Here is a 23,887-nt window from a genome sequence, read left to right on the forward strand (position 1 = left end):
ACCTAGGATAATATACAAAAAATTTACGTTGATTTGATAGAACATCATCAGTTTGTTTTTTTGTACATTATTGAAATTAATAGTGTATTTTTTATAATAAATGAACATTGTAAAATCAAAAAATATCTACACGCTGTCACTTTAAGAAATCCCTAGTGGAAAAATATATAACATTATTTTTTCATAATTTATTTCGATGCAAATATTGAAATCTCATACATTGGATTTTTTGGGATATATTTTCTAATGCCAAACTTCGTGTATTAAATATCTATAAAACGGAATTACCAATTTTTTTATGTAAATAACAAAAAAGTAGCTATGAATAAGTACAATTGTTTATTTTACATAACGCAGCAATGGTATTGTGGGAGAGATTAATTTTGTAAGCCTTGTTTCTGTCCTTGCATTTTTAACCATTTATATGTGTTTGAATTTTTAAATCTCGCAGTGTATGATGGCTGAAATTAACATTTCTTCTTCTTCAAACTACTTCATTGCGTCCTAATATTTTAAACCGGCACGCAAAATAATAACGTAAAACATGTTGAACTTCAAGATTTGTTGATTTGGGGATTATGTTTCATGGTGTGATGTCATTTTAGATTTCATTTTAAACGTTTTACTGATTTACCTTTACTTGTAGAGGAATTCTGCCATCCATACTATTCTGTAAATCTTTTACAGGAAGTGCCAGTGAAGAAAGTCTTCTTTGGATCAGTCCTTTTGAATGTTGGGAGTCCTCTTTCCTCACTTTTTGTAGCTGCGCAGTAAGCCTAACTAACTTTGTGGCCTCCGGTAGCAAAAGTCCGGACCAAATCTGCTTCAGCCAAGAAAATAAATTGGCCTTAATTCATCTTACTCTATTTGGGAAGTCAGCCTTCTTTAGTCTGACAATGTCAAGCAACAACCTGTAGAGCAGCTAGCCAGCTGGCTGTGGAGAAGAACCTGCGTGCTCTCCTGCGCCCCCTTCAGGTTGGATGCTCTCACGCTTCATTTGCCGAGGCGGCGTCTTAAAATATGACTTGGAATGGACAGACGGATGTCAGAATGTGTTAATGGACAGAGATTTAAAGGATGTGAGTGGATACTTAGATGTGTGCAAACAGGCAATGTTGACATGCTGTGTGTCAATGTACAAAATGTTTAAATACGTGCATGGATAGATGTCTGAATGTGCCAGAATGGATTAACAGAGTTTCTAATGATGTGTGTAAAGGTAAAGGTAAATTCCGCTGATTGTCACACCCAACTAAGTGGGGGCGAAATTCGTTCTCCGCATTTGACCCATCCCCTGAGGGAGCGGTGAGCAGCAATGATTGCGCTCGGGAATCACATGGTGATCTAACCCCCCAATTCCAACCCTTTATACTGAGTGTCAAGCAGGGAGGCAATGGGTCCCATTTTTATAGTCTTTGGTATGACCCGGCCGGGGATTGAACCCACAACCTCCCAGTCTCAGGGCGGACACTGTACCACAAGGCCACTGAGTTGGTAATGGAGTTGTGAATGGACAGACAGAATATTTGATGGTTTGTATGTTGTTTGAATGTGGTGAGTAAGCAAACTGTTTGTGGAAGTCTTTTAATGCGTGTAAATGAAGTTTACAGTCGAGTTTGATGTCAAAACACGAAATACAAAATACAAAGTGACATGCGTAGACCGATCATACAAGTGTAAAAAGAAGCACAGTCAATATTAAAACAATAACATTATGGACGAGTGTTCCCAGGAGGTGAGTCTCTCCACATCTTTCATTTTGTAATTCCACTTGCTGTTCGCCTTCCTCTTTTAATGACGGGTGACATCAGACATTTTTCCACAGTTGTCCACAGGACGTCGATCCTAACGCGTGTGCTAGTGAATGGACGACGTGCGTTTGACGTGTTTTTTTTTTTCAGTCTTCAGCAGTTTCAAGTTAACAAACTATCAAAAGACATTAGAAAAGTCACGTGACTTCAAAACTAAACGTACAAAGTCAAACGCGCTCGCTAACATCATGACGCAAACTAGCACCGTAGCGTCCAGTCAATAAATACGGCTAAAGCTACGTTAGGAGATACAAAGGTCCCTTTTAAACGGGGGGCCAGGAAGGTTATGGGTCATCACAGCTCTAAAGACATTTACACACTAGCGCTGCTGCTACTACACACACGTACACGCGTACACATACGTGCTGTTAACACGCTAACTATTCTACACAATCAGGAGGCGGACCTTCCAGACAGACACGCCCATTGCCTGCTTACACATCGGCCAATCCTGTTTGTGGTAGACAACAATGTTGTCCACTGTCCAATCGCAGAGGCTATAAGTGTTAGGGGCGGGGAATATGCAAAGTCAAAGTCCCACCCCCTCAAAGGCCATGCCCCTACTTGCCTTGACTTAGCTACGCCCATCTGTCACTCAAGTCTCAATTGGGCGTGTCCAGGAAGTGAGGCGGCCGTGGCCGCGGGTGCGTTTGCGTGCAGTCACACGTCCAGTTTGTCTCTCCCACAAATATGAACCGGACCAAGCCCCGTTCAAATGAAGGTGCCGCTCGACGTAGCCCCGAAGTTGGGCGGCAGGCCGGCAGCCCTGCGGGGCGTCGTGGCAGAGTTGCCGGCCCAATGAACCTTCATGTGGTGCCTGAGGTTGGACTTCGAGGAGAAGCGTTTGTCGCACTGCGAGCACGTGAAGGGTTTTTCTTTTGTGTGCATGCGGCGGTGGCAGATGAGCTGCGTGGACACCCGGAAGGACTTCCCACACTCGGGGCACTGGTAGCGTTTGGGCTCGGTGTGGATGCGCCGGTGGTTCTTGAGGGACATCAGGTTGGGGAACTGTTTGTGGCACGAGTTGCAGAAGAAGCTCCCGATCTTGTGACTGTTCTTGTGGTTTACCAGGGAGCTGGCGTGGCGGTAGGAGCGGCCGCACTGGTCGCACACGTGGGCTTTGGCCGCCGCTTGCCGTCCGCGGGCCTGGGCCGCGCCGTCCATGCCTTGCTCTTGCATCAAGGTGAGGTCCAGGCCCGAGCCCCAGGCCGGCCGGTGGCGGTGGGGCGGGGGCCGCTGTGGCGCCTGGCCGTGGCTGATCTCCATGTGCAGTCGGAAGCTGGCCTGCGTGGGGAAGGCACGGCGACACGAGGAGCAAGTCAGCTCCCGCTGCTTCTGGTGGACCCGCCGGTGGTTGTAGAGCTGCGAGGCAACCCGGAAGCTCTTGCCGCAGTCGTGGCAGCGGTGGCGCCGCATCTCAGAGTGGATGCGGCGGTGGTTCTTGAGGGCCAGGAGGTTGGAGTAGGTCTTGAGGCACACGGCGCAATGGTAGACGCCGAGCGTATGTGTGTTCTTGTGGTTGAGGAGGGAGCTGGCGTGTCGGTAAGAGCGTCCGCACTGGTCACACCTGTGTACAGACGCAACGTTAAGACACTGGGCAGAACTCTCCGGAAGTGCACATCACATCAAACCTACAGTCCTACATCGGTATTAACATTAGTTTTACAGTATATGATCTGCAATCCGGCTTAGCCAGCAAGAGCTCCTAGCGGCCAAAACAGGGGCTGGACAAGGCGGACCGGCCAAACGGCGAAGTCCCCCTCCGCGCCCCCTTTCTAATCTTGTCTACAAGTGGGCCGGTCTCAAGCACGCACGCACACAAGGACACACAACAACAGCAGCACAAAGACAAGAGTGGATGCTAACTGAAAGCAAACGGGGGTGACTTAACTGGTCTCTCCACTAATTCAATTTGTCCAAACTTCAGAAAAATCCGAATTCCGGCACGCGAATGGTCCCAAGGATGCCGGATTGGAGATCATATACCTGGAATAGACATGTGCAGAGCTAAATTCATCTTCACTATTTGGACAAGTTCCAAGAATGACAAACAAAGTGAGGACAACTCACGTGTACCGACACTCGTCGCCCTCTCCCGTGGCTCCGGCCGTCTTCCTCCTGACATCCATGCCTACCTGGTTGTCCCCGCAGCGGTGTCGGGCCAGGCCAGACCTCCCCTGGAAACTCTTGCCGCAGGTGGGGCAGCCAAAGGGCGTGGCGCCCTCCTCGTGGACCTTCTGGTGGTTGCGCAGGAAGCGGGCCAGGCGGAAAGCTTTGCCGCACGTGTGACAGATGTGCTTCTTGCGTTGCGTGTGGATGCGCATGTGGTTGCGCAGTGCCATGTAGTTGGTGTAAGGCTTGTCACAGAAGTTGCAGCGGAAATCGCCCGTCTTGTGCGTGTGCTTGTGGTTGAGCAGAGAGCTGGCGTGCTTGTAGGCGCAGCTGCACAGGTCGCAGGCGTAAGGCCTCTCGTCCGAGTCCAGGTCCACCGAGCTCCTCTCCATGCTGACGTTGGCCGAGCTGCCGGCCGACGACGAGGACGGAAGGTGCTGGGCGGGGCAGTCGTGCGCCGCTAGCTGCTCGGCCGACGAGAAGCCCTCGCAGCAGCCGTCGCACTCGAAGTCCATCTGGGCGCCCGGACCCTGCGGGCCCTTGCACAGGCCCGCCGTGGTGTGCGTGGCCAGCTGCCTCTGGGTACGGAACCCCTTGCCACACTCCTGGCAGTTGTGCTTCTTCTGGGCGAAGTGGAGGCGGAGGTGGTTCTTCATGGCCAGCCTGTTGGGGTACGTGGAGTTGCACACATTGCAGTGGTACTCGCCGATTTTGTGGAGGTTCTTGTGATTGGCCAAGCTGCCCGCGTGCCGGTACGTCTTGCCGCACTCCTCGCAGGCAAAAGGCCTCCGCCCGCTCTCGGCCGGGTCGAACTTCTGAGGCCTGGATGTCCCGGCGGATGAGTAGGGCTTTTTGAAGCCCTGCTGAGCGTATTTGACACCCATGGCGGGGCCCTTTGACGACTCCCCTCGCATGCTCTGCATCTGAGAGGGGCCGGGCTGCTGGTATCGCGAGCCGTTGGGGCCGGTCCGGATCAGACCTTTGGCGCGGTGTTCCTCATGGAGACGCAGGTGGTTAATCAGCTGTTTTTGGATCTTGAAGGCCTTTCCACATTCTTCACACTTGTGCCTGCAGTTGGATGAGACATGTCAATGTTGTCCTCCTTTCACATGCATATGCATCCATCACAAGCGCAATTCAACCATTTTTGATGTATAAAAAAAAAAAACAAGAGAGGAATGATGAGACTCTACTTGGCAGCAAATCAACAGAGGATGCAGTTAATACGAGCCCAACTAATCAACAGTTTTTGCAATGCAATATAAAGCCTAGGAATGGGCGAGTAGTTGCGCTGATACTGGCCATATTTCAAGGTATTGGGTCCTTCTTAGGGCCAATTAAATTCAAAACATTTTAATATCATTTGAAATTAAATGCGAGACCAACTTCAAAATGTTTACAGGTCCCATGTTGTCTAAACTTGATACAGTAAAAGAGTCCCAGCTAAAACCACACCACTCTTGTTGGTTATGCCGTCACGATTACGTAATGTTACCACAAGTGATTCAGTAAATGATTTTTTGGGGGAAGAATGTAACCTTATTTATTAGATAGAGATGGGCAAGTACCAAAATCGGGTATCGGTATCAGGCCAATACCAGCTTTATTTTAATATATCTGAACTTCAATACTAATGGCTGAGAAAGCGCTTTTCTAAGTTAACTGTATCAGTAGCCATACTCAAAGTTGTCCATTAACTCATTCACTGCCATTGACAGCTATAGACGTCAAAAAATTATTTTAACCATTTTTATTAGTTTAACATTTTTTCCCACTTTTGTTAACAAGAGTATGAAAACATAGATTTTTTTTATTGTATTAGAAGAGATTTAAAAGTTTTGATTAATCGTTAACTAGTGAAGTCATGCGATTAATTACTAATAAAAATTGTAATTGCCCTAATTTTTAATAATCTTTTCTTTAAAAAAAAAAGATAAAAAATTTGAAGGAAAAATAAATAAATATATATATAGATTTTTTTTTACAGATTACAAATTAGGGACAGCAGGCGATTACAATTTGTAATTGTAAATATTGGCATGACTTCACTAGTTAACTCACGATTAATAGCAAATTTTATATCTGTTCTAAATGTACAAAAAAATTCTAGGCTTTCATACTCTTGTTGACAAAAATGGGAAAAAAAAGTTAAACTAATAGAAATAGTTAAAAAAAATGTTTTACCTCTATTGCTGTCAATGGCAGTGAATGAGTTAAGATGTATTCATTACTGTCAATACCGTAAAATCCCGTGAATAAAAAACACCCATGCCTCCGCCCCCAAATCATTCTTAAAAAGCTTTTTTTTCCCCTTGCGTATAATACGGCCCACCGATTTGATGGTATCCTTAACAGAATGATTAATATGAATTCACACAAATTTAAAACATACCAACAAAGTGTAAATGTTTTTAAATCCAGGTTAAAAACTGTTTTTTTTCCCATACCTATGATTAAGGTATTTCAAAGTATTTTTAAAGGGTTAGTGTGTGGAAATGCTTTTTTTTTTTCTTCAAATGTTCATTGCATTAAAAAAACAAACACTTAATTTAATAATATGAACAAATTAAAAAACACGTTCCATCACATCAACGTACCTAGTAATCGCTAATTATACTACACTGGTTGGGCCTCACCTTAGAAGGCTGACATGTTTCACTGCCATCTGTCTGCTCCAGATACTCGAAGGAGAAGAACTTTGCAAAGGTAGTAATTGTTGGTAGGCTTGCAAAGTGCGGTCTCTCTGAGGCATCGTATTGCGTGTACTTCAAAATGCACGCGCTTCGAACCTAGGTCGTACAAATTGTACACAATGTCCTTTTAAATCATATTTTCGAAAATCTTGTACTTACACAGTAAGCTCATTTAGTAATCTTAGTAAGCTATTTAATTACTTTCGCTTTTCTCTCTAACTCTGGAAATGTCTTTGAATGTTGTACTTTTAATGACATGAAGCATTATTGAGCCCCAGGTACTAACTTTTCCTGCAAGATGAATTCTCACGGGATTTGTGAGTTCACAAACCTCCAAGAATCTATCTTGTACAGAACCCGCTAATTTTTACCGATCCGAACGACCAAGCAAAATTGGGTTTGGGGTGCGGGATATGCGGCTGTGACCAAAACAAGTGCCGAGGCAGTGGGAAACAAACAAACCCAACATGGACCAATGCTTGGACGCTGCAATTAATTCTGTTTTCACAGAATTACTTAGTTTCCTTGTTGAATGAGGAAGAGCAAGAGGCGCTTCATGCATTTTTAGCTGGTAAATTGTGCTTTTTTTCTTCTTTCTTTTTTACCTACAACAACAACGCCATTTCCTCCCGTGGCCATGATTGGTCAAAACAATAGTTTGGTAGATATGCACAAGTTGCTGCATTGTCCAATCAGCTACTGAATGTCCCACCTTTCCCAAGCAGATCACTCTGGAGAAGTCCCAGAACGATAATGTGGAGAACTCGTTTTAGTGATTCACATTATGAATCTGGCTCTTGCCAGGTGGCCTACATACTACTACTGCCAACTGGTAAACTATGCTTCTGATATAGGATATGCTACTGGTAAATGACTAAACAATGTAAAGTAATTGTTTTATTTCTTATTAAGACCCCTGTATAATAAACCCCGCCCAACCTCAATTTGGGATCTTTTTTTTTCTTAAATGGGAGGGGGATGAGTGTTATTCATGGGATATTATAGTATATTAGTCTGTTTTTACCTAAATTTATGATTATTTGCAGAGGTGGGCGCATCAATGAATTTTGAGCGTCTGTCATTTGTCAATCGTCAAGTCGGGACACCCTTTCGTCATCATGAATCCATCAATATTTGAAATCAAACCACATTGTAATCATCAATCCGTCATTCGTCGGTTGCTCAGCAAAAATGAGCATCCGTCAGTGTTTCTGTCAATCAAAGTGGGCATCCGTCAATGTGTTAATCGGTCAACAAAATGGTTTCCCGTTATTGACGGACTCTCTGTCAACAGACGGAATGCCCACCTTTGTTTATTTGTAAACTCAACTTCAGCATAGCTGTGGGCGCTGGCGGCTGATACGAATGGCTGACATAATGTTTTTCAAATGTCATTTCACAAGTGGTGAGTTCCGGCTATTGTCTTTGCGGGGATTCAAAATATGAATTGTCGTTGCTTGATGTGGCGACGTCACAAAGTTGAAGGGATACTCGATTCATTGAGCCATTTTCAGCAGTAAAAAGTTAATATTTTGTCCAGAATTAATTTGATAACTTCATTATTTTTCATGTACAGTGTACTTTTTGCGGCCTCGCTGTTTTGCAGATTTTTTGTGCAATTTTTTTTTACCGTAATGTACCTATTTTATAAAATTGATTAAGATTTGAACATTGAGAATGTTTAAACAAGAGATAAATGTGAGAAAATTGAAATGCTCAATGAAAAAAGTGTATAAACTGTGTGGTGATAACAAATGTATAACAAATGCAAAACGTAACGCTAACTACTTTGCGGCTTTTCATTTATCGCGGGTATTTCTTGGAACCTAACCCCAGGGGAAAATGAGGGAACACTGACAATTAATACCCTTAAAAACATATTTTTCCCCTTGCTGTCGACTGAACATGACAAGCGTGGTAACGACCAATCAAGGCCCACCTGTTTTCTGGATTTGGCCAGCAAACGGAGCCATTATTGGTCGTTACCCGTTTCTTGAGCATAAGTGATTATCATCTTCAGTCGACTGCAAATGGAAAAATGAGTTATTAAAGGTATCAATTGATCAAGAAAAATAAAGAAGTTATCACATTAATTATAGACAAAATATCTTCTTACTGCTGAAAATGGCTCAATGAGTCAAGCCCATCAGACGCACAGATGGGTTCACAAACAGTATAGATGCAAAATCAAATTCCGGGATTAAACCAGTGAAATTTAGCTGCCGGCTGGCCTACCGGCAACAAGACAAAATACAATATATTACATACATTTTGCCTTATACGGCAACATTAAACTGTATTTACAATTTCATATGAATGATGTAACATGCATGAATCAGTGCGATAATGACTGAGCCAGCGCTCATTATTCAGAATGAAATCTCATTCATTTGGCCACCTCTCCGAGTTACCAGCTCATCATCCTCACTCTATATTCACAGTTAACACTTTAATTTTGACAGCCCTAGTTTATATTAGTGTTTAGAGTGCATTATTAGTGCGTTTTGACCCAATTGTATATGTTTTCTTGTTATTTTCAGCATGGTTGACAGGGTTTTTTTTCTTTTGAATTGAATCTTTCAAAAAGTTTATCTACGTTTATAAGTTTTGTATTAATGCATGAAGTGCAATATTAGTGTGCATTTACCAAATGTATACGTTTATTTGCTAACTGAAGCTGTGTGGTATGATGATTTTCTCCATTACAGTATTTCATGTGTCTATTTAATTTACACATTTATCTGCTTCTGTTATTCATTGCATTAATTTATTTTTGGTATATTTTCTGCTGCATGGAGGAGTGTGCTATACTCTTCATTGCAGCTTCAGTGCCATGCTTAACATTTGAACTTTTATTATTTTGCAGTTAAATCTTTATCAAACAGAGACTAATATGAAGGAGCTGTCAGTTTTATTTTGCACTTTTGTTTGACTCCTAATTTCAGAATTGTTTGTGTTTTATTTCGGACTTAAGTTATATTGCAGAGTGAATGTTCTGCCTTCTTGTCAGAACTAAACAAAAAGTATTTCTTTAAAATTAATTGTCATTCGTTTAATAGACCTTTTATGTATCAAAAAATTGGTGGTATCAATTATTTGGTATCAGTATCGGCGAGTACTCAAGAGCTGAATACTAGTATTGGTATTGGTCTGAATAAAAGTGGCATCAAACATTTCTACTAATTTGGAGATTTGAGGCTTAGCAAATACCAATACTTAATCTTAATCATGTGTAAAAACAATTAAGATTCTTAAAAGATTGATTTAAGACATTTTGATGCCAATTAAGGCTTTTTTTGAGAGTTGGACTGACCACCCCATGAACTACTAAAATTCATGGTTGAGATAGGTGGAAAAGTAAAACTGCAGCCGTACCTTTTGAGGTCAAAGTGAGTCCTCTGGTGGTTCTTGAGGGCCAGCAGGTTGTAGTAACGTTTCTGACACACCAGGCAGCGAAACACGCCAGTCTTGTGGGACTTTTTATGGTTGAGGAGGGAGCACGGGTGTCTGTAGCCTCGGCCGCACTGGTCACACTTGTGGGGTTTGTCACTTTGGTCCACCATCGGCCGCCGTCCATTCCCAGCTACGTCACGACTTCCGCCCGCAACTCCGCCGCCAATGCCCTCACCTCCGGACATCTCTTTGGCTCCATTGAGGCCCTGCTTACTCAACGAGCCGGCCCGATTCTTACCGGGACACAGGTGGGTGATGAGGTGATGACGGTCAGCGAAGAACATGCCGCAGTCCACACAAATGTGGCTGCGCCCGTCCATTTTGTCGCTGCCGTTGGCCGAAGCACCTCCGATGCCCTGTTGTTGGCCGTCTGCTCTCTGGGGACCGTGGACTAGTTGGTGATTTAGAAGGTCTTGCTTCCTGGCAAAGCTTTGGCCACACGTGGAGCAGATCATCCTCCAGTCCTGCTGCAGGCTGGATGGTCCGGGACCGGAGGGATTATTGGCATGACTTCGCAGATGGCTGCGCAGGGCTCGGAGGCTGGCGTAATGGTTCCCGCACACGGAGCACTGGTAGATTTCTCCGTCGTCCTCATCCTTATCTGCGTTTCCCATCCTCTTGCCTCCGGTCTGGGAGTACTGTCGCTGACCACTCCCCTCCTTCAGACTGCTGGAGGGTATGGAGCTGCTACTGGAGTTGTGGTAGTTCATGTTGCCTATAAACCCGTTGGACATGTTACTCTGCTGCTGCGGCGGCGGTTGACCACGGCGGGGGCACATGTGCGACTTGATACCAGACACGTCGGCGTACATCTCGCCGCAGTCTGCGCACACGTGGCGGTCGGCCTGCCGGTGGGCGGAGCCTCCGTCAAAACGGTCGTGGAACTCGAGCGAGTCCAAAGCGCTGCTGTGACCGCCATCCGGTACGAAGTGGGCAGGGTCTGTGAGGTTTCCCGGCAGCGAGATGGGCGTGGTGGCGCCGCTGCTCTCCTGCACATAGCTCTGCTGAGAGTCCAGCGTCAGCGGCTCTGGAGATAACCAGTCGTTGCCGTCGCCCAGAGGCTGGTTGGAGGAGCGCGCCTTGTGGCTTCGCAGGTGGCTGTGTAGCGCTGCTAAGTGAGGGTACTGCTTACAGCAGATGGTGCACTGATAGTGGCCCGTCTGATGACAGCGCTTGTGGTTGACCAGGCTGCCCGCATGCCGGTAGCTCTTGCCGCACTCGCCACACTTGAAGCGACGCTCGCCGTCATCCGGAGAAGCGGCCTGGGTCACACGGCTGCCCGATGAAGATGACACCGAGCCCTGTGAACCGGAGCTTAATGTTTCTGAGTTGAGTAAGGAGCTGTCCTGGCGGTGGGAGGCGGGGTGGGGGTCATGGGTCAGGTAGTGTACTTTGAGGGTCTCCAGATCAGGATGTCCCGCTCCACAGTATGCACACGTATATATGGGATTGTTGACAGGAGGGCCCATTATGGGGTCGTACGGACCCCTTTTGTCACCGGGCAAAGGCGGCAGGGGTAGAGGGTCCCCAAGAGCTGGAGTGTATGCCGGAGATCGAACCGCACTCAGATTGTGAGGCATGATGCCAGGAAAGGTCCGGGACAGTCCAAGGGACGGCGAGGTGGTGTTGTGTAGGAGAATGTGCTCCTGGAAGTCGGCCTTGTTGGGAAGCGCAATCTGGCACAGGTGGCAAAAGCAGGAGTTGGCGTTGTCGCTCTGGGTGGCCTGAGAGCCACCACCTCCACCGCGCTCAGACTGGTGGAGGCCGCTGCCGCTACTGCTGCTCACCATGGACGCTGCGGGGCTCTTGAACTTGGAGTGAGTTCTCTCGTGGCTGTTGAGGGCGGCCAGGTTGCTAAACTGTTTGAAGCACACAGAGCACTTGAAGCTTCCTTGCTGGTGACACTTCTTGTGGTTGACCAAGCTACCGTGGTGCCGGTAGGTTCTGTCGCACTGGTCACACTTGAACGGCCGGTCCCAGGCGTCGTCCGGCTCAGGGGAACTTTTGGTGCCTTCGTGGCCCTGGAGGGCGCTGTTGTTCAAATGAGGACGCCCGAAGCCGTCCGAGAGATCCTGGCCAAGGGTGTAGTCCCTTTCGTGAGGACCTCCTTCCTCGGGCACCTCCTCGCTCTCTTCTTCGGCCTGAGCGCTACTTGGGGACAAGGTGTGTATGCGAAGGTGATTCTTGAGGGCAACCGCGTTGGGCAGGGTGCGGGTGCAAACGGGACACTGGAAAGAACCCACTTCGTGAGACTTCTTATGGTTGGCCAAACTTGCTGCGTGCTTGTAAATTCGTCCACACTGTTCACACTCAAAACGTCCACTTTCTCCTTGCTGGTAATGTGCTTTCATATGTTCTAGAAGACTTGGAGTACTGGGGCAGACCATATCACATTCTTTACAGGGGAAACCCTTGGAACGACTCATATCATGCATTGCCATAGTACTCTGGCGCCAGGTTCAGGTGGGAGTCGCCACGGTGCGACCGTCGGTGACCATTGGGGCACATGGGCGGGGCTTTCGCTTGTGAGGGACTTTGCTCGTCAGTCGGCCATCTTTTGCCCAATGGCCAATCGGGCCACGCCCCTGTCAGGTGGCCTGTGGAGGCGTTACTACGGAGACAAGAAGGTGGGGAAAGGTTGGTGTTATAATGTGTATTTTTTAATCAACTCTGGGAGAAATAATGATAAGCGTTTCACTCGTGCTGTGACATTCTCGCGTCTGAGATGGAGAAAAAGCTTTACCCGTCAATCTCTTCACCTCAAATAAAGTCTGCCTCGTTATCTACACTGTAATTTCAAACAATGTGCCGGCAAATGATCGAGGCGCATGCAGACTGATTTGGCACTCTGTGGACGTGTGTGGTGGATGTTACTGTATTTCATTCATAAATATGAGACAATCCCTCTTAATCATTGCAGACGTCAAATCATTGAATGAACCATTAACATTATCATCTAAATATTTTAATAGCACCCCACAGATTGCACATCACAAGTGATGGTCACACATGGACTCACAATCTGAGGGGCAAGGTGACCTAACTGCCCCCGTCACATGCGCAGCCAACGACATCATTTGCAGGGGGGGGATCTTACAGTTTACCTGTATAAACGCACATTGTGCACGCCACTCTCATCTTTCAGAACCCAGCGAGTCAATTTACTTCCGCAATGTCAACCATGCGTGCGCTTCTACAACCCTCATTTTAATAGGAAAGTGGGGATTGCCACTTCAACTGGCAGGAATTTGGCTATGTTCCATCCCACAACAGTGCAAACGGACTCTCACAACCAAATCTACCTGTGCGAAGTCTAGGAAAATACCAAACAAAGAAAACTCCACCCATGCGCACAGGCAAGACTGCGCTTTGTGCTAGACTTGCGCTGGGCACAAAAATAGGGGCCTTACATATGGTGCCATCCAAGCAATGTCGTTTTCAGGGATGTCCCTGCTTATTTCAGCAAGACAATGACAAACTATATTTTGCATGTGTTAAAACAGTGTGGCTTCACAGTAAAAAAAATAAAAATAAAAATAAGTGTGAAACAACGGAAACCCCGGACTGTTGAGAAACTTAAGTTGTATATTAGAATCAGTGAAGATTGGGAAAGAATTCCACCAACAAAACATCAACAATTTGTGCCTTCAGTTCCCTAACGCATACTGAGTGTTGTTAAAAAGAAAGGCGATGTGACAGTGGTAAACATGCCCCAGTCCCAGATTTTTTGGAATGTGTTTCTGGCATCCAATTCAAAATAAGTGAATGCAAAAAAAAGAAAGGAAAAAAGAAAAACCCAACATTCATTAGTTTAAACATTAAATTAGCGCGTCTTTGCAGTGTATTCATTGAATATAGGTAGAAAAGGAATTGCAAATAATTGTATTATGTTATAGATGTTTCACACAAAGTGTCAACTTCATTGGAATTGGGGTTGGTAAGAAAAGACTATGTGCCGGGAATTCCTCCCTATCCACTATGTAGCAAGTTGGCCATTTTGTGGTGCCGTGGGGTAAGGATTGATAACGGGTGTTTATGTGGCACAACAAAGAACTGCCAAATGTTACTGGAATCACTGAACACTAACTCATTACGCCTGTAACACACCATGATTTGTGCTGAATATTTAACATTTAAAAAAATTAACAGCATGGCTGCTGCTACCGAGGGCTTTAGGTTTCCCTCCGCTTCATTAAATGCTTCCATTCTGCACCAAGTGGGGGGCTCAGAGGGCAGGGAGCCCCAGCAGCAACACCGGTGGGTCCCTCATAATTGATCAGTTAAGAGTGCCCCGATCGTGTGTGAGCGTGTCTCTCCACCGGATTGAAGCACATTACTGCGACGTACGTATGAAGCGTCATGTTGTGCAATTCACATTAGCTCTCACGTATGCTCACTGTTATCATCAGTGCACGAGTCGCTAATCAGACTTTGGGTATTTCAGCTGGCTTGTGATGTCCCTGGCTCAGCCCAGGGCCTTAGATAGTCAAAGCCACTACTCCCAAATCACTAAGAGATTTTTTGTTGACATTTTAGTAAACTACCTAGGGCAGGGGTGGGCAAACTGGGCCCTCGAGGGCCAGAGTCCTGCAGGTTTTGGAGGTTTCCCCTTTTGCAACACAAGCTGATTACAATCAACAGGATTGTTATCAGGTTTATGCAGCGCTTGCTGATGAGCTGATCATATACCAGCTGTGTTGGCGAAGGGAAACATCCAAAACCTGCAGGCCTCAAGGACCGAGTTTTCCCACCACTGACCTAGGGCGACGATTACATTGTAAGGTATGATACTAAATTCGAATTTTTGTTAAATTCATAGTCTGAAGAATTTGTTTTGGCTTGCCAGGACATTTCTGGGCGGAGACTCAATGTTTTCCTTCCAGCTAAGTCGCAGAAACAAGCTACTATCAGTGGCATATGCAAATTTCTCTGTGCGAACGCCCACTCCTGATTGGTGGACTGTTTCCGTGGATGTATTAGGAGTTTGAGTCTTGTGTCTTGTCTAGATATGCAAACTCTGTTGTGCGAACGCCTACTCCCGATTGGTGGGCTGGTTTCACGCTGGTTCCTGGTAGGCTACAGTCCTCAGCTTCCTCGAGGATCAGTTTTGAATGTTGTTTACAAATGGCAATGGAAAAATGGCGGACCATATCTTAACATTTGATATTTTTATATAGTTGTTGTCATTACAAAAACAAATGTGACTTGTAATGTGTACAGAATGTCCCTGTGAAGTGAGACGCAAAACACGTAGGAAGGCGGTATGCATTGACAGAAATAAACATGACCCCCCGATTAGGTCTCAGTCCTGACACATTTGTGGTAATTCAGAGAATTTTGTGCTTACACAGCCGATAAAAAAAAAAAGTGAATCATTTTATGCCATCTTTTCTGTGCCTGTCACTTCTGTCAAACAATTATGTTGCCTTTTGATGAGGTGTAGGTTTGGATGAGCCCGATTGAGCATCAGACTAGTAACTTAACCGATTTATATCCACATACGAAATGGGTGGATTTGGAAAAATATATATAAATGCAATTCGGAATTGCCCTGCAGTATACACATAGCCCAAGTCATTCCTATAAAAAAAATAGTTTTAAAAAATGAGTGAATACTCTGAACAAATGTATGTCTTATAGCTCAATTTGTGTTTCTATGGCAACATTTTAAGATATAAACGCGTTTATTTTGCATGCACGTGTTGTTGTTTACGTGAAAAGTTGCCAAGCGCTTTCTTTGACTGACGTGCTGGCGCAATGAAGGGGAAAGATGGAGATGATGATGGAGAGGAAAAGCCGGCCGCGGGGGGCCCCGCCTGACCTTGGCCCAACTCCAGCACGCATCTGTCGGACAATGCCGAGCATCTTCCCCGCCGCACGTCTCTCACATTTACGAAGCTCTGTTCGCCGCCCCCCGCCTCCATCATCAGCACAAACGAGTCCGCTGACGGTTCGGTTCCGTCCACACAAAAATGAAAACAGCTCTTGAGCAGCGAGCCGCCACCTTCCACCCCGCACGCCACACACGACCATGGGCCAAAAGAGCCTACTGGCGACCACAGGGGCGGTGAAGAACATACTTGACTTTAATGAAAAACGCCATTGTGCGCGTCAATTACAACAGCACGAAAACGTTAGCTCACCGGCTAGCTCATTTACACCTGGCCAGTTAGCTCCGCTCGACAGGAAGCAAACAGACACCATGATGCTCACTCTCCAAATGTACACACACGCAAGACGAGGACTTTTATCCGCAATCGATTTATTGCGAGCGGAACAGCCTCGTCCGGCCGGCATCCGTGTTAGCTCTTCCGCTAGCCGCCGAGATATCCCCGCAGCTACACAAAGATGTCGACCCTCCGTGCGCGGCCCCCATTGAGGGGGGGGAATAGCTGCTTTCCCAGCCAAACTTACCCCTCCGCCGGCCTTCGCGTCCCGCTAAGTCAAGCGAGCTGTGTCGGCGTGCAGATGCAAACGCAAAACGTTGCGCCGTCAGCGACGAACCATGCTTTATTTGTTTTGCATCTGATGCTTTTCTTTCCCACGTTCGACTTTTGCCTCTTGGCCGCCCGCCGCCGCTACGACGACGACGACACACTTCCTGCCGCGCACCGCGTCATCATGCGCGCGGCACGACGACGGCGAACTGGAAAAGACGACAAACAAACTATGCCAATTGATCGTTTATTGTTTATAAGCGACGCAATTTCATTTTCATTTTCCACTGTAGCGGAAGAGGCCGAGCCGAGCCGAACCGAACGGTGCCGAGCCGGGCCGAGCGGGATAAAGAGCTGCGCCATGTTGGCTTCGTGACCCGAAGAATGTCTTTGTTTTTGTTCTCATTTAAGACTTACGCTGTGTTTTTGCTGTTATTGTTGTTATGTTGCTTTGGTTACAAATGAAAACCAATACCGCCGTTCAACACCACACACTCTTTACTGTATCATCTGCCGTCAAGACAAAACGACGAGCATGTTGCGCCTCTGACTACATATCCCAGAATGCAACGTAAGGTGACGTCATATCAGCGCGCTTCTGTAGCGGATCAAATCGCGCCGTCAGAGCACGCAACTCAACAATGGGGCCCGTCGAGGTAAACTTAATTTCTGCTTTTTCAAAAAATCAACGGGCATTTACTTTCATGCTCAGATGTCAAGGTTTGTGCATCCGACTCGCTTATGTAACTTCATCAGGGCCGACTGTAGGCTTAAGGTACTGGGCTCCCAGCAAGGCATGCTCTAGTTCACTGTTTGTATACATTTTATATTTATGAAAGAGAAGCATGACACTTTTGGGGAAGGTACTTATTTTGTTGGCGTTTATGCTGCAACACACAGAACGTAAAACACAAAACCAGAAGTTGAATTCTTAGTGAATTCATTGAACGCCAATAAATAAATCCTCTGCTGCTACTCTGTTCTACTAAGAGTTAGAATGTTAATGACATGCAGTCTGATTTTTTTTTTTTCCATAGCCGCACCATGGTTGTGATATAACACATGCACAAAGGTGGTCCCTTTTCTCATTCCTATTCAAACAGGGACGATATTGCTGTCTCAGACCACCTGAAACGTTTCTGAGCAACAAAACACGTCGGCTAACTCCTACCAAACAGTGAGCTAACCTTAACCACAACAAAAATGAGGAATGACAATTACTGCGTTGGTAGTAAGTGGTAGAAATTGAGAAAAGTCTCAGGAAAATGCCATTTCCAGCCAGCTTAGGCTGGCACACATTTCACAGTTATGCATGCTGGGAGAACAGGCATGTGAAAAAAAATTATGCAGAAATGGGAGAATATGGCCTGGTGACATAACGTGTGAACACATAAAATGTGATATGGTGTTCAAGACTTCATAACATGTTTAATGAACATGTGACGTGTCCACAGCTGCTGCACATGTCCGTGTTCTCTCAAAGTTTTTCGCCATGTGGACGCTTCTTGGCGGCGGGAAACAACTATGGGGAGATCGCCATCTTCAGGTGAGCGCAGTGAGGATGATGACGAGGATGATGATGATAATGAAGGCTGTTCTTTCAGTTTGTGCGCAGCTCTGAGCCCCGATGCATCGGAGGCAGGTCGGAAGCCCGTGTTAACATTTCCAGGTGAGCAATGTTGACTCCATCTTGGTTGCGGCAAATGTCTGCCACCTGTCCATCTGACTGACTGCATGCCGTGCGTCTCAGCTCATGACGGTCCCGTGTTCTGTTTGGACTCGTTTGGCGGCCAACTGCTGAGCGCCGGGGACGGGTCGGTCAGCGCCTGGAATTGGGCCGAGCTTATTAAGAAGGTAGCGCGAGCACTGCGAGGCGACGGCAGAATCGCCGCAGAGTTGCAATTTGTGACTCACTGTTGTGCTTTCTTGTTTTTGCCTTCAGAATGTCAAAGCTGTGTGGACAAGGAGACCGGAATACAAGTCAGTATCGGTCCGGTGCATAGTCCGCCAATGGTGAACTTTCAGCAAGTCGTGTGACACGCCTTCTATCTCTCCCCTTATTCAGAACCAGCATGGAGATCCCTGAGATCAACGCCATGGCCGTCAACCCCCGAGTGAGTATGGAAAAGCCGTTTTGAGCATTTATTCCATACCCTTGACATATATTGAGGACCAAAACTGCCCAAATAAAAAATAAATAAATGACTAAATGGATGTAAAAATATGATTAAAAAAATAAATATACCGGTAAATGGAAATAAAAACAACTACAGACGCTCCCCTAGTTACGAACATTCGAGTTACGAACAATGGTACATACGAACATTTCTGCGCGTACAGTATGTCGAAAAATATTCGGAAAGAGATGCTGTAAATTCGATTTTGTATTGCGCGTAGTGCTTCTTTCCGCCGCTAATACCGACGCTTGGCGCTGTGAGAGCTCATTGGAGGCTGAGCAACGTGGCGAGGAGGAGGAGGAGGAAGAAACGCCGGTCCCCATGAAGCAGGAAATAACTTTTGAAGCCGATTCCAGCGACGACGAAGAATCTCTCATGATATAAAATCCTCCTCTTCCTCCTCCTCCATCATCTCCTTAAGCATCGAGTACGTCTTCCAAAAGTAAGTTAAACTTCATTTTATTTATCTTATTACGTACATGTACATACTGTGTGTCTCGCTCTCTCTCTCTAACATACGTAGTACAGTACAGTACTGTACGTATTCTCTCCATTTTATTAAGTTTTTTTCAGTACAAACCAATGTAGGTTACTTGTACAAGCCTTAAACATACTTATATAAACCTTCAATATACTTATATAGACTTTAAACATAAATTATAATACAAAATATAGCACTGAAGCAACTTACGAACAAATTTACCTTACGAACGATCGTCCAGAACGTAACTCGTTCGTAAGGTGGGGAGCGTCTGTATATATAAAACTAAATTAAAAAAATGAAATAAAATAAGCCTCCGAGACTTCCTTGTTCACTGACCCGCTCACTGGATCATTGAAAGGCAGTTTGCAGCGGAGCCCAACCCAAGACCGCCCCCTCATTTGAATAACATTTCAACCTGACAGAGCGTCTGCAGCATGCAATAAATAAATGTGAGAGCAGAGCGTTTTTATTGATTGATTGGTATTTAATTCTATTTAAATATTTATTTTTGTATTTATTACAACATTTATTTTTATTTACTTTTATTTATTTAGGGATATTATTTTTTTTTTTGCTGTTTTTATTTCCATTTCCATTTTGTATTTAATTTTTGAATTATATTTTTATATCAATTTTTGCTTTTATTTATTTAGTCATTTATTTAAAATTTTGGTAGTTTTGGTCCTCAATAGACATATACTAGAAGACTCTTTGTCCTCACTAGTAAGACAATTCAGTGCACCATTGGAACGACTGTCTTGCTAGTAATGCTTTTCCACTACTGTAAATCAGTAGTACAACCTTGGCATACTATTAGGAACAAAATGCAGTCACCATGTTCACAACCACTTATTGCCTACTCACTACAAAGGAATTTGTTGTAGACTCTCTAGGAACCATCTTGAGCCACTAAAAAAAAACGTGTGTGTGTTGGTGTCAGGATAACAGCGTGGTGTTTGGCGGCGGTGACAACAACATTCACGTCCTGGACCTGGAGCACGGCGTCTTCAAGGTGGGTCAGAGCGAGCGCGCGAACATCGCTAGTTGGCGGCCATTGTTAACGTTTGCCCGTCTCCATCCTCAGTCCGTCTTCCGGGGACACTCGGACTACGTCCACTGTCTGAGTGTGAGGGAGCGCGAGGGTGAGGTTCTGTCGGGCAGCGAGGATGGCGCGGTCAGGATGTGGGGTGAGGCCCGGAGGACATTTTAGACACAGAGGACATCTTCGCAAGCGTTTTCCACATTTCAAAATTGACACATTTCTCACATTAACTAATTCACTCCCAGCCATTTTCACTGAAGCAACCCCCTTCGCTCCCGGCTGCTTTACTGGATTTTGACTGATTTTGCAAGTCCCACAGAATATTGTGTTCTATTGCTATAAAAACATGCAACCTACCAAAAGAAAGATTAGAGTCTCTTTCTTTCATCAGGAAAAAAAAGTAGATTTCTATCCGTTTAGAATAAAGCTAGGTTTCATCATTATTCACAAATCTGTGGGTAAAAAGAGTTTTGGAATAACTACCATTGCTTTAACCCCAGGATTACACCGCATACGGTGTGCGTTGCGTCTTGACTGCGTGCTCCGGACATGTCAATTTTATGGACAAAACTCACCGGCTGCGCACAGCTGCGGTCCGGCAGGTCAGTCGCAGACAATTTCCCGCCGTGTCTCGCGTACGATAATGTGGCATTAAAAACAACGACAAAAACACAAAGTCTTTACTGCTCAGCAGAGAAGCAGAAAGAAAGGTGGACTTCTTTTGATTGAACTCACCATCCACTCCTGCAGCTTCTACTATAACATTCATTACAGCATCCATTTTTAGGTTGTCCAAATAAAAAGGATGTGCCGTGTCATATATATATAATCCACCTCCATTATAAATCTCTCCTCATCTATGTTCGCTGCAGTGGATTAAGCGTTAAGCATTATAACGTTTTGCTGACATGATTGCGGAATAGGATCTGGTGAGTGTTTTATTCTGAAAAGTAACCGGAAATTTTATTTTGTAACGCCAGCCAATCGCAGAGCACACAGAGACAAACAACCATCCACACTCACAATTCGTTAAACATTAAACACGTTCTATTTTATATTTATTTATACGTTTTTTTTTATGCGAGAGCATACAGAAGGCTTTGAAGCAGCTTCTAAAATGCAGAGAACGGGTGAAGCAATGGTTGTTATTACACAAACGGCCAGCAGGTAGCAGCAGAGTGTAAGAGATCAACCAAGGCCATGTTGCAAACAAGCTCATTTACCCACAGTTCTAAACAGATTTGTGAATAATGATGAAATTTAGCTATATTCTAATGCTAATTGCTGCGAAACGGAAACAGATAAATAAAATAAAAATTCCTGATGAAAAAAGAGACTCTAATCTCTCTTTTGGTAGTTTCTATGTTTTTATAACAATAGAACACAATATTTTGTGGGCCTTGCAAAAACAGTCAAAATCCAGTAAAACAACTTCCCAGTGAAGGGGGTTCTGCTTCAGTGAAAATGTCTGGTAGTGAATGAGTTAAAAAAAAAAGTATAAATATGTTTTTGGGACCAAGGCACAGCAAATGAGTTAAAAAGAATTCCACATTTTTCAAGTTCCAAACATTTCTCCACACTTCTCAAAATTCCCTCTCCACAGTCTTCTAGCATTAGCTTTTAGCATTTAGCATTAGCACAAATGGCATATTGTGATGGTCTAGTCTTGTTGTGTGCAGACAGCAGGACATCTCAGTGCGTTCACTGCGTGGAGGTGCACAAGTACCAAGTAAGACACCGTCATCACGTGACTGCAGTTAGCCATTACCATGCTTTTTTTTTTTTTTTTTGCCCCTCATGTCTTCATGTTTTGTCAGAAATGTGCACGCCCTCAGTTTGGCAAGTGGATCAGCTGTTTGACCACCGACTCCGATTGGATGGTAAGACAACAAAAATGACAGTACAGTGAACTTTCTCTGTCTGTGGCAAAGGCCGGGCAGCCAATTGTGACATTCTGCCAGTCAGATATTGTTTATAATGGCTGAACTTTACACCAAGTACCATCTCAAAATAATATTTTACATCAAGAACTCCAGGAGTTGGTGGCAAAGCGTTACTTATGTGTCCTTAATAAAGTTCTAATCTCACTTCAATATTGTTGCTTGACATTAAGATGGCGCCAAAGTAATGTCTTCTTGTTCAGACAATGATATAAAAAAAAAAAAGCCAGAATAGGCAAATTTGTATATATGGTGTAAGGTTCACTGTACTTGCGACAGCCTCCTTTGGTCGTTGTCATGATTGTGTTGTCGGTGCAGCTGTGCGGCGGCGGACCGTCCCTTTCCTTGTGGCACCTTCGCTCTCTGACACCGACGTCAGTCTTCGCTCTGAGCGGCTGCCAGAGACGAGCCAGCTTCTACCAGGACATGGTGAGCACAAAAGAGCCTCCGCCTAACTCTGCCGCGCTAGCTTCATCCCTCCCGCCTGTCCGTCCTATCCCAACGCAGATTCTGGCGGTGGGCCAAGGTTCCACAGTGTCCCACTGCCTGCTGGGAGGGCAGGTCAAGGCTCAGATCCCGTGCACGCCCAACAACATCAACAGCCTGGAGCTCAACACCAACAGCACTGAAAACCAGGTACATGCAATCTTGTGTTTTGTGTCAGAAGCATTTGTGTCAGAAACAGGGATGACAAGCGATAAGATCGTTATTAGGTTCCTAGGAATCGTTTGTTTGCTTGCCTGTCGATTTTGCAACATGGACACTTTCTAGTATGTCCTTTTAATGCATCAGTCTACGGAAGCCTATTGCTGCCGCACTAGGTAGAAATATATATATTTTTATGTTTGTCTTCCACATTTGGCAAAAAAAACCTGACAATTTCTTGATTACTATTTTGATAGTTTGCCAGGTTTTAAAAAGTCAAGGTTTCAATTACCGGTAAAACTTTCCGTCTTCTCTATTTTTTTTTCCTTTTTCGAGGGGACTCAAAAGCAGGCATTGCGCCACTGCAAAATGATGATTGGCTGCTTGCAGAAATGACAAAACAAGCCACCCATTTGAAGATAATTGGAAAGGCAAGCTGCCCCTCCCTGGGCCCCCTTTCTCGGCTGAGCAGAGAGGGGAGGGATGAGCAGTTGCATACAGGCGGTGTTGATTAATTTGTATTGTCCTAAGAAAATGGTGCCAGCAGGTACTAGTTTGAGCAGCCTACGGGTCTGTTCTAAAATCAACTCACCTGTGATGGGACACTGAATTACTAAGAATTAAAAATGTTCATTCTTTTTTTTCTTTCAACTTTAACAGTACACATTTCTTAATGTACTAAAATATTAGGTTGTTTTCAGCGGGGGGGGGGGAAAGCAGTTTTTATTTATTTAATTATATATCTATTTTTACAAAAAATGAGTTGTAGTTTTACTACTGTAATGTCACGATATTTTTGCTCACTGTTACCATACTGTCAGAAGTTTTGTCAGTCATGTATGTCGTCGGAGTAGTTTTGTGACTCACGTTTTCTGACCGACATGCAAGTCAGATGTGTTGAGTTAAGTCTTTTTGTCTGTCACGTCATTCATGTTGTACGTTTCAGGTGTTGACGGTGGCTGGAAGCAGCCAGTTCGTGGATGTGTTCACCAACGTGTCCTACAGAGCCTTCTCACTACACTTTTGATACATGTCAACTTGTTTTTATTTTTATTGTGTGAATAAAATGTCATCGTTTGTGTATGGAAGAGGA

General features: G+C 45.0%; 2 protein-coding genes across 6 annotated transcripts; one reads left to right on the plus strand and one right to left on the minus strand.

The window, feature by feature from the left end:
* Positions 1-1,568: 1,568 nt before the first annotated feature.
* LOC144043567 (zinc finger protein 646) lies at positions 1,569-17,069 on the minus strand. Of its 4 annotated transcripts, none has more exons than XM_077557338.1 (5): positions 16,484-16,816; positions 9,992-12,680; positions 3,947-4,991; positions 3,703-3,797; positions 3,229-3,378 (listed from the first exon to the last, which is right to left on the minus strand). In XM_077557338.1, exons 2-4 carry the CDS (start codon positions 12,508-12,510, stop codon positions 3,735-3,737), a joined length of 3,627 nt encoding a protein of 1,208 aa, XP_077413464.1. In that variant the 5' UTR covers positions 12,511-12,680; positions 16,484-16,816; the 3' UTR covers positions 3,229-3,378; positions 3,703-3,734. The 4 variants fall into 4 exon arrangements, with proteins under 4 accessions (XP_077413462.1, XP_077413461.1, XP_077413464.1 ...); XM_077557337.1 differs by having other exon boundaries at positions 3,882-4,991; positions 16,484-16,815; XM_077557336.1 differs by lacking the exons at positions 3,703-3,797; positions 16,484-16,816 and adding an exon at positions 16,924-17,069 and having other exon boundaries at positions 1,569-3,378; positions 3,882-4,991.
* Positions 16,300-23,882, plus strand: thoc6 (THO complex 6). Of its 2 annotated transcripts, none has more exons than XM_077557393.1 (13): positions 16,300-17,162; positions 17,961-18,052; positions 18,111-18,175; positions 18,257-18,360; positions 18,449-18,486; positions 18,572-18,620; positions 20,108-20,179; positions 20,252-20,354; positions 21,889-21,938; positions 22,027-22,089; positions 22,468-22,578; positions 22,657-22,785; positions 23,741-23,882. In XM_077557393.1, the coding sequence occupies exons 1-13, from the start codon at positions 17,148-17,150 to the stop codon at positions 23,819-23,821; spliced, it is 972 nt and encodes a 323-aa protein (XP_077413519.1). In that variant the 5' UTR covers positions 16,300-17,147; the 3' UTR covers positions 23,822-23,882. The 2 variants fall into 2 exon arrangements, with proteins under 2 accessions (XP_077413519.1, XP_077413520.1); XM_077557394.1 differs by lacking the exon at positions 16,300-17,162 and adding an exon at positions 17,170-17,226.
* Positions 23,883-23,887: the final 5 nt, after the last annotated feature.

Source organism: Vanacampus margaritifer, chromosome 2, assembly GCF_051991255.1.
Source record: "Vanacampus margaritifer isolate UIUO_Vmar chromosome 2, RoL_Vmar_1.0, whole genome shotgun sequence".
In the NCBI taxonomy this organism is placed as follows: Eukaryota; Metazoa; Chordata; class Actinopteri; order Syngnathiformes; family Syngnathidae; genus Vanacampus; species Vanacampus margaritifer.

Excerpts from the sequence above, each read along its gene's own strand:
- LOC144043567 (XM_077557336.1), bottom strand. The coding sequence starts at position 12,510 with ATGGCAATGCATGATATGAGTCGTTCCAAGGGTTTCCCCTGTAAAGAA. Across the intron at positions 4,992-9,991 it reads ACTCACTTTGACCTCAAAAG|GCACAAGTGTGAAGAATGTG; the intron begins GTACGGCTGCAG and ends ATCCAACTGCAG. Across the intron at positions 3,379-3,881 it reads GGCGACGAGTGTCGGTACAC|GTGTGACCAGTGCGGACGCT; the intron begins GTGAGTTGTCCT and ends GTCTGTACACAG.
- thoc6 (XM_077557393.1), top strand. Across the intron at positions 18,361-18,448 it reads GGGCCGAGCTTATTAAGAAG|AATGTCAAAGCTGTGTGGAC; the intron begins GTAGCGCGAGCA and ends TTTTGCCTTCAG. Across the intron at positions 21,939-22,026 it reads TGGAGGTGCACAAGTACCAA|AAATGTGCACGCCCTCAGTT; the intron begins GTAAGACACCGT and ends ATGTTTTGTCAG.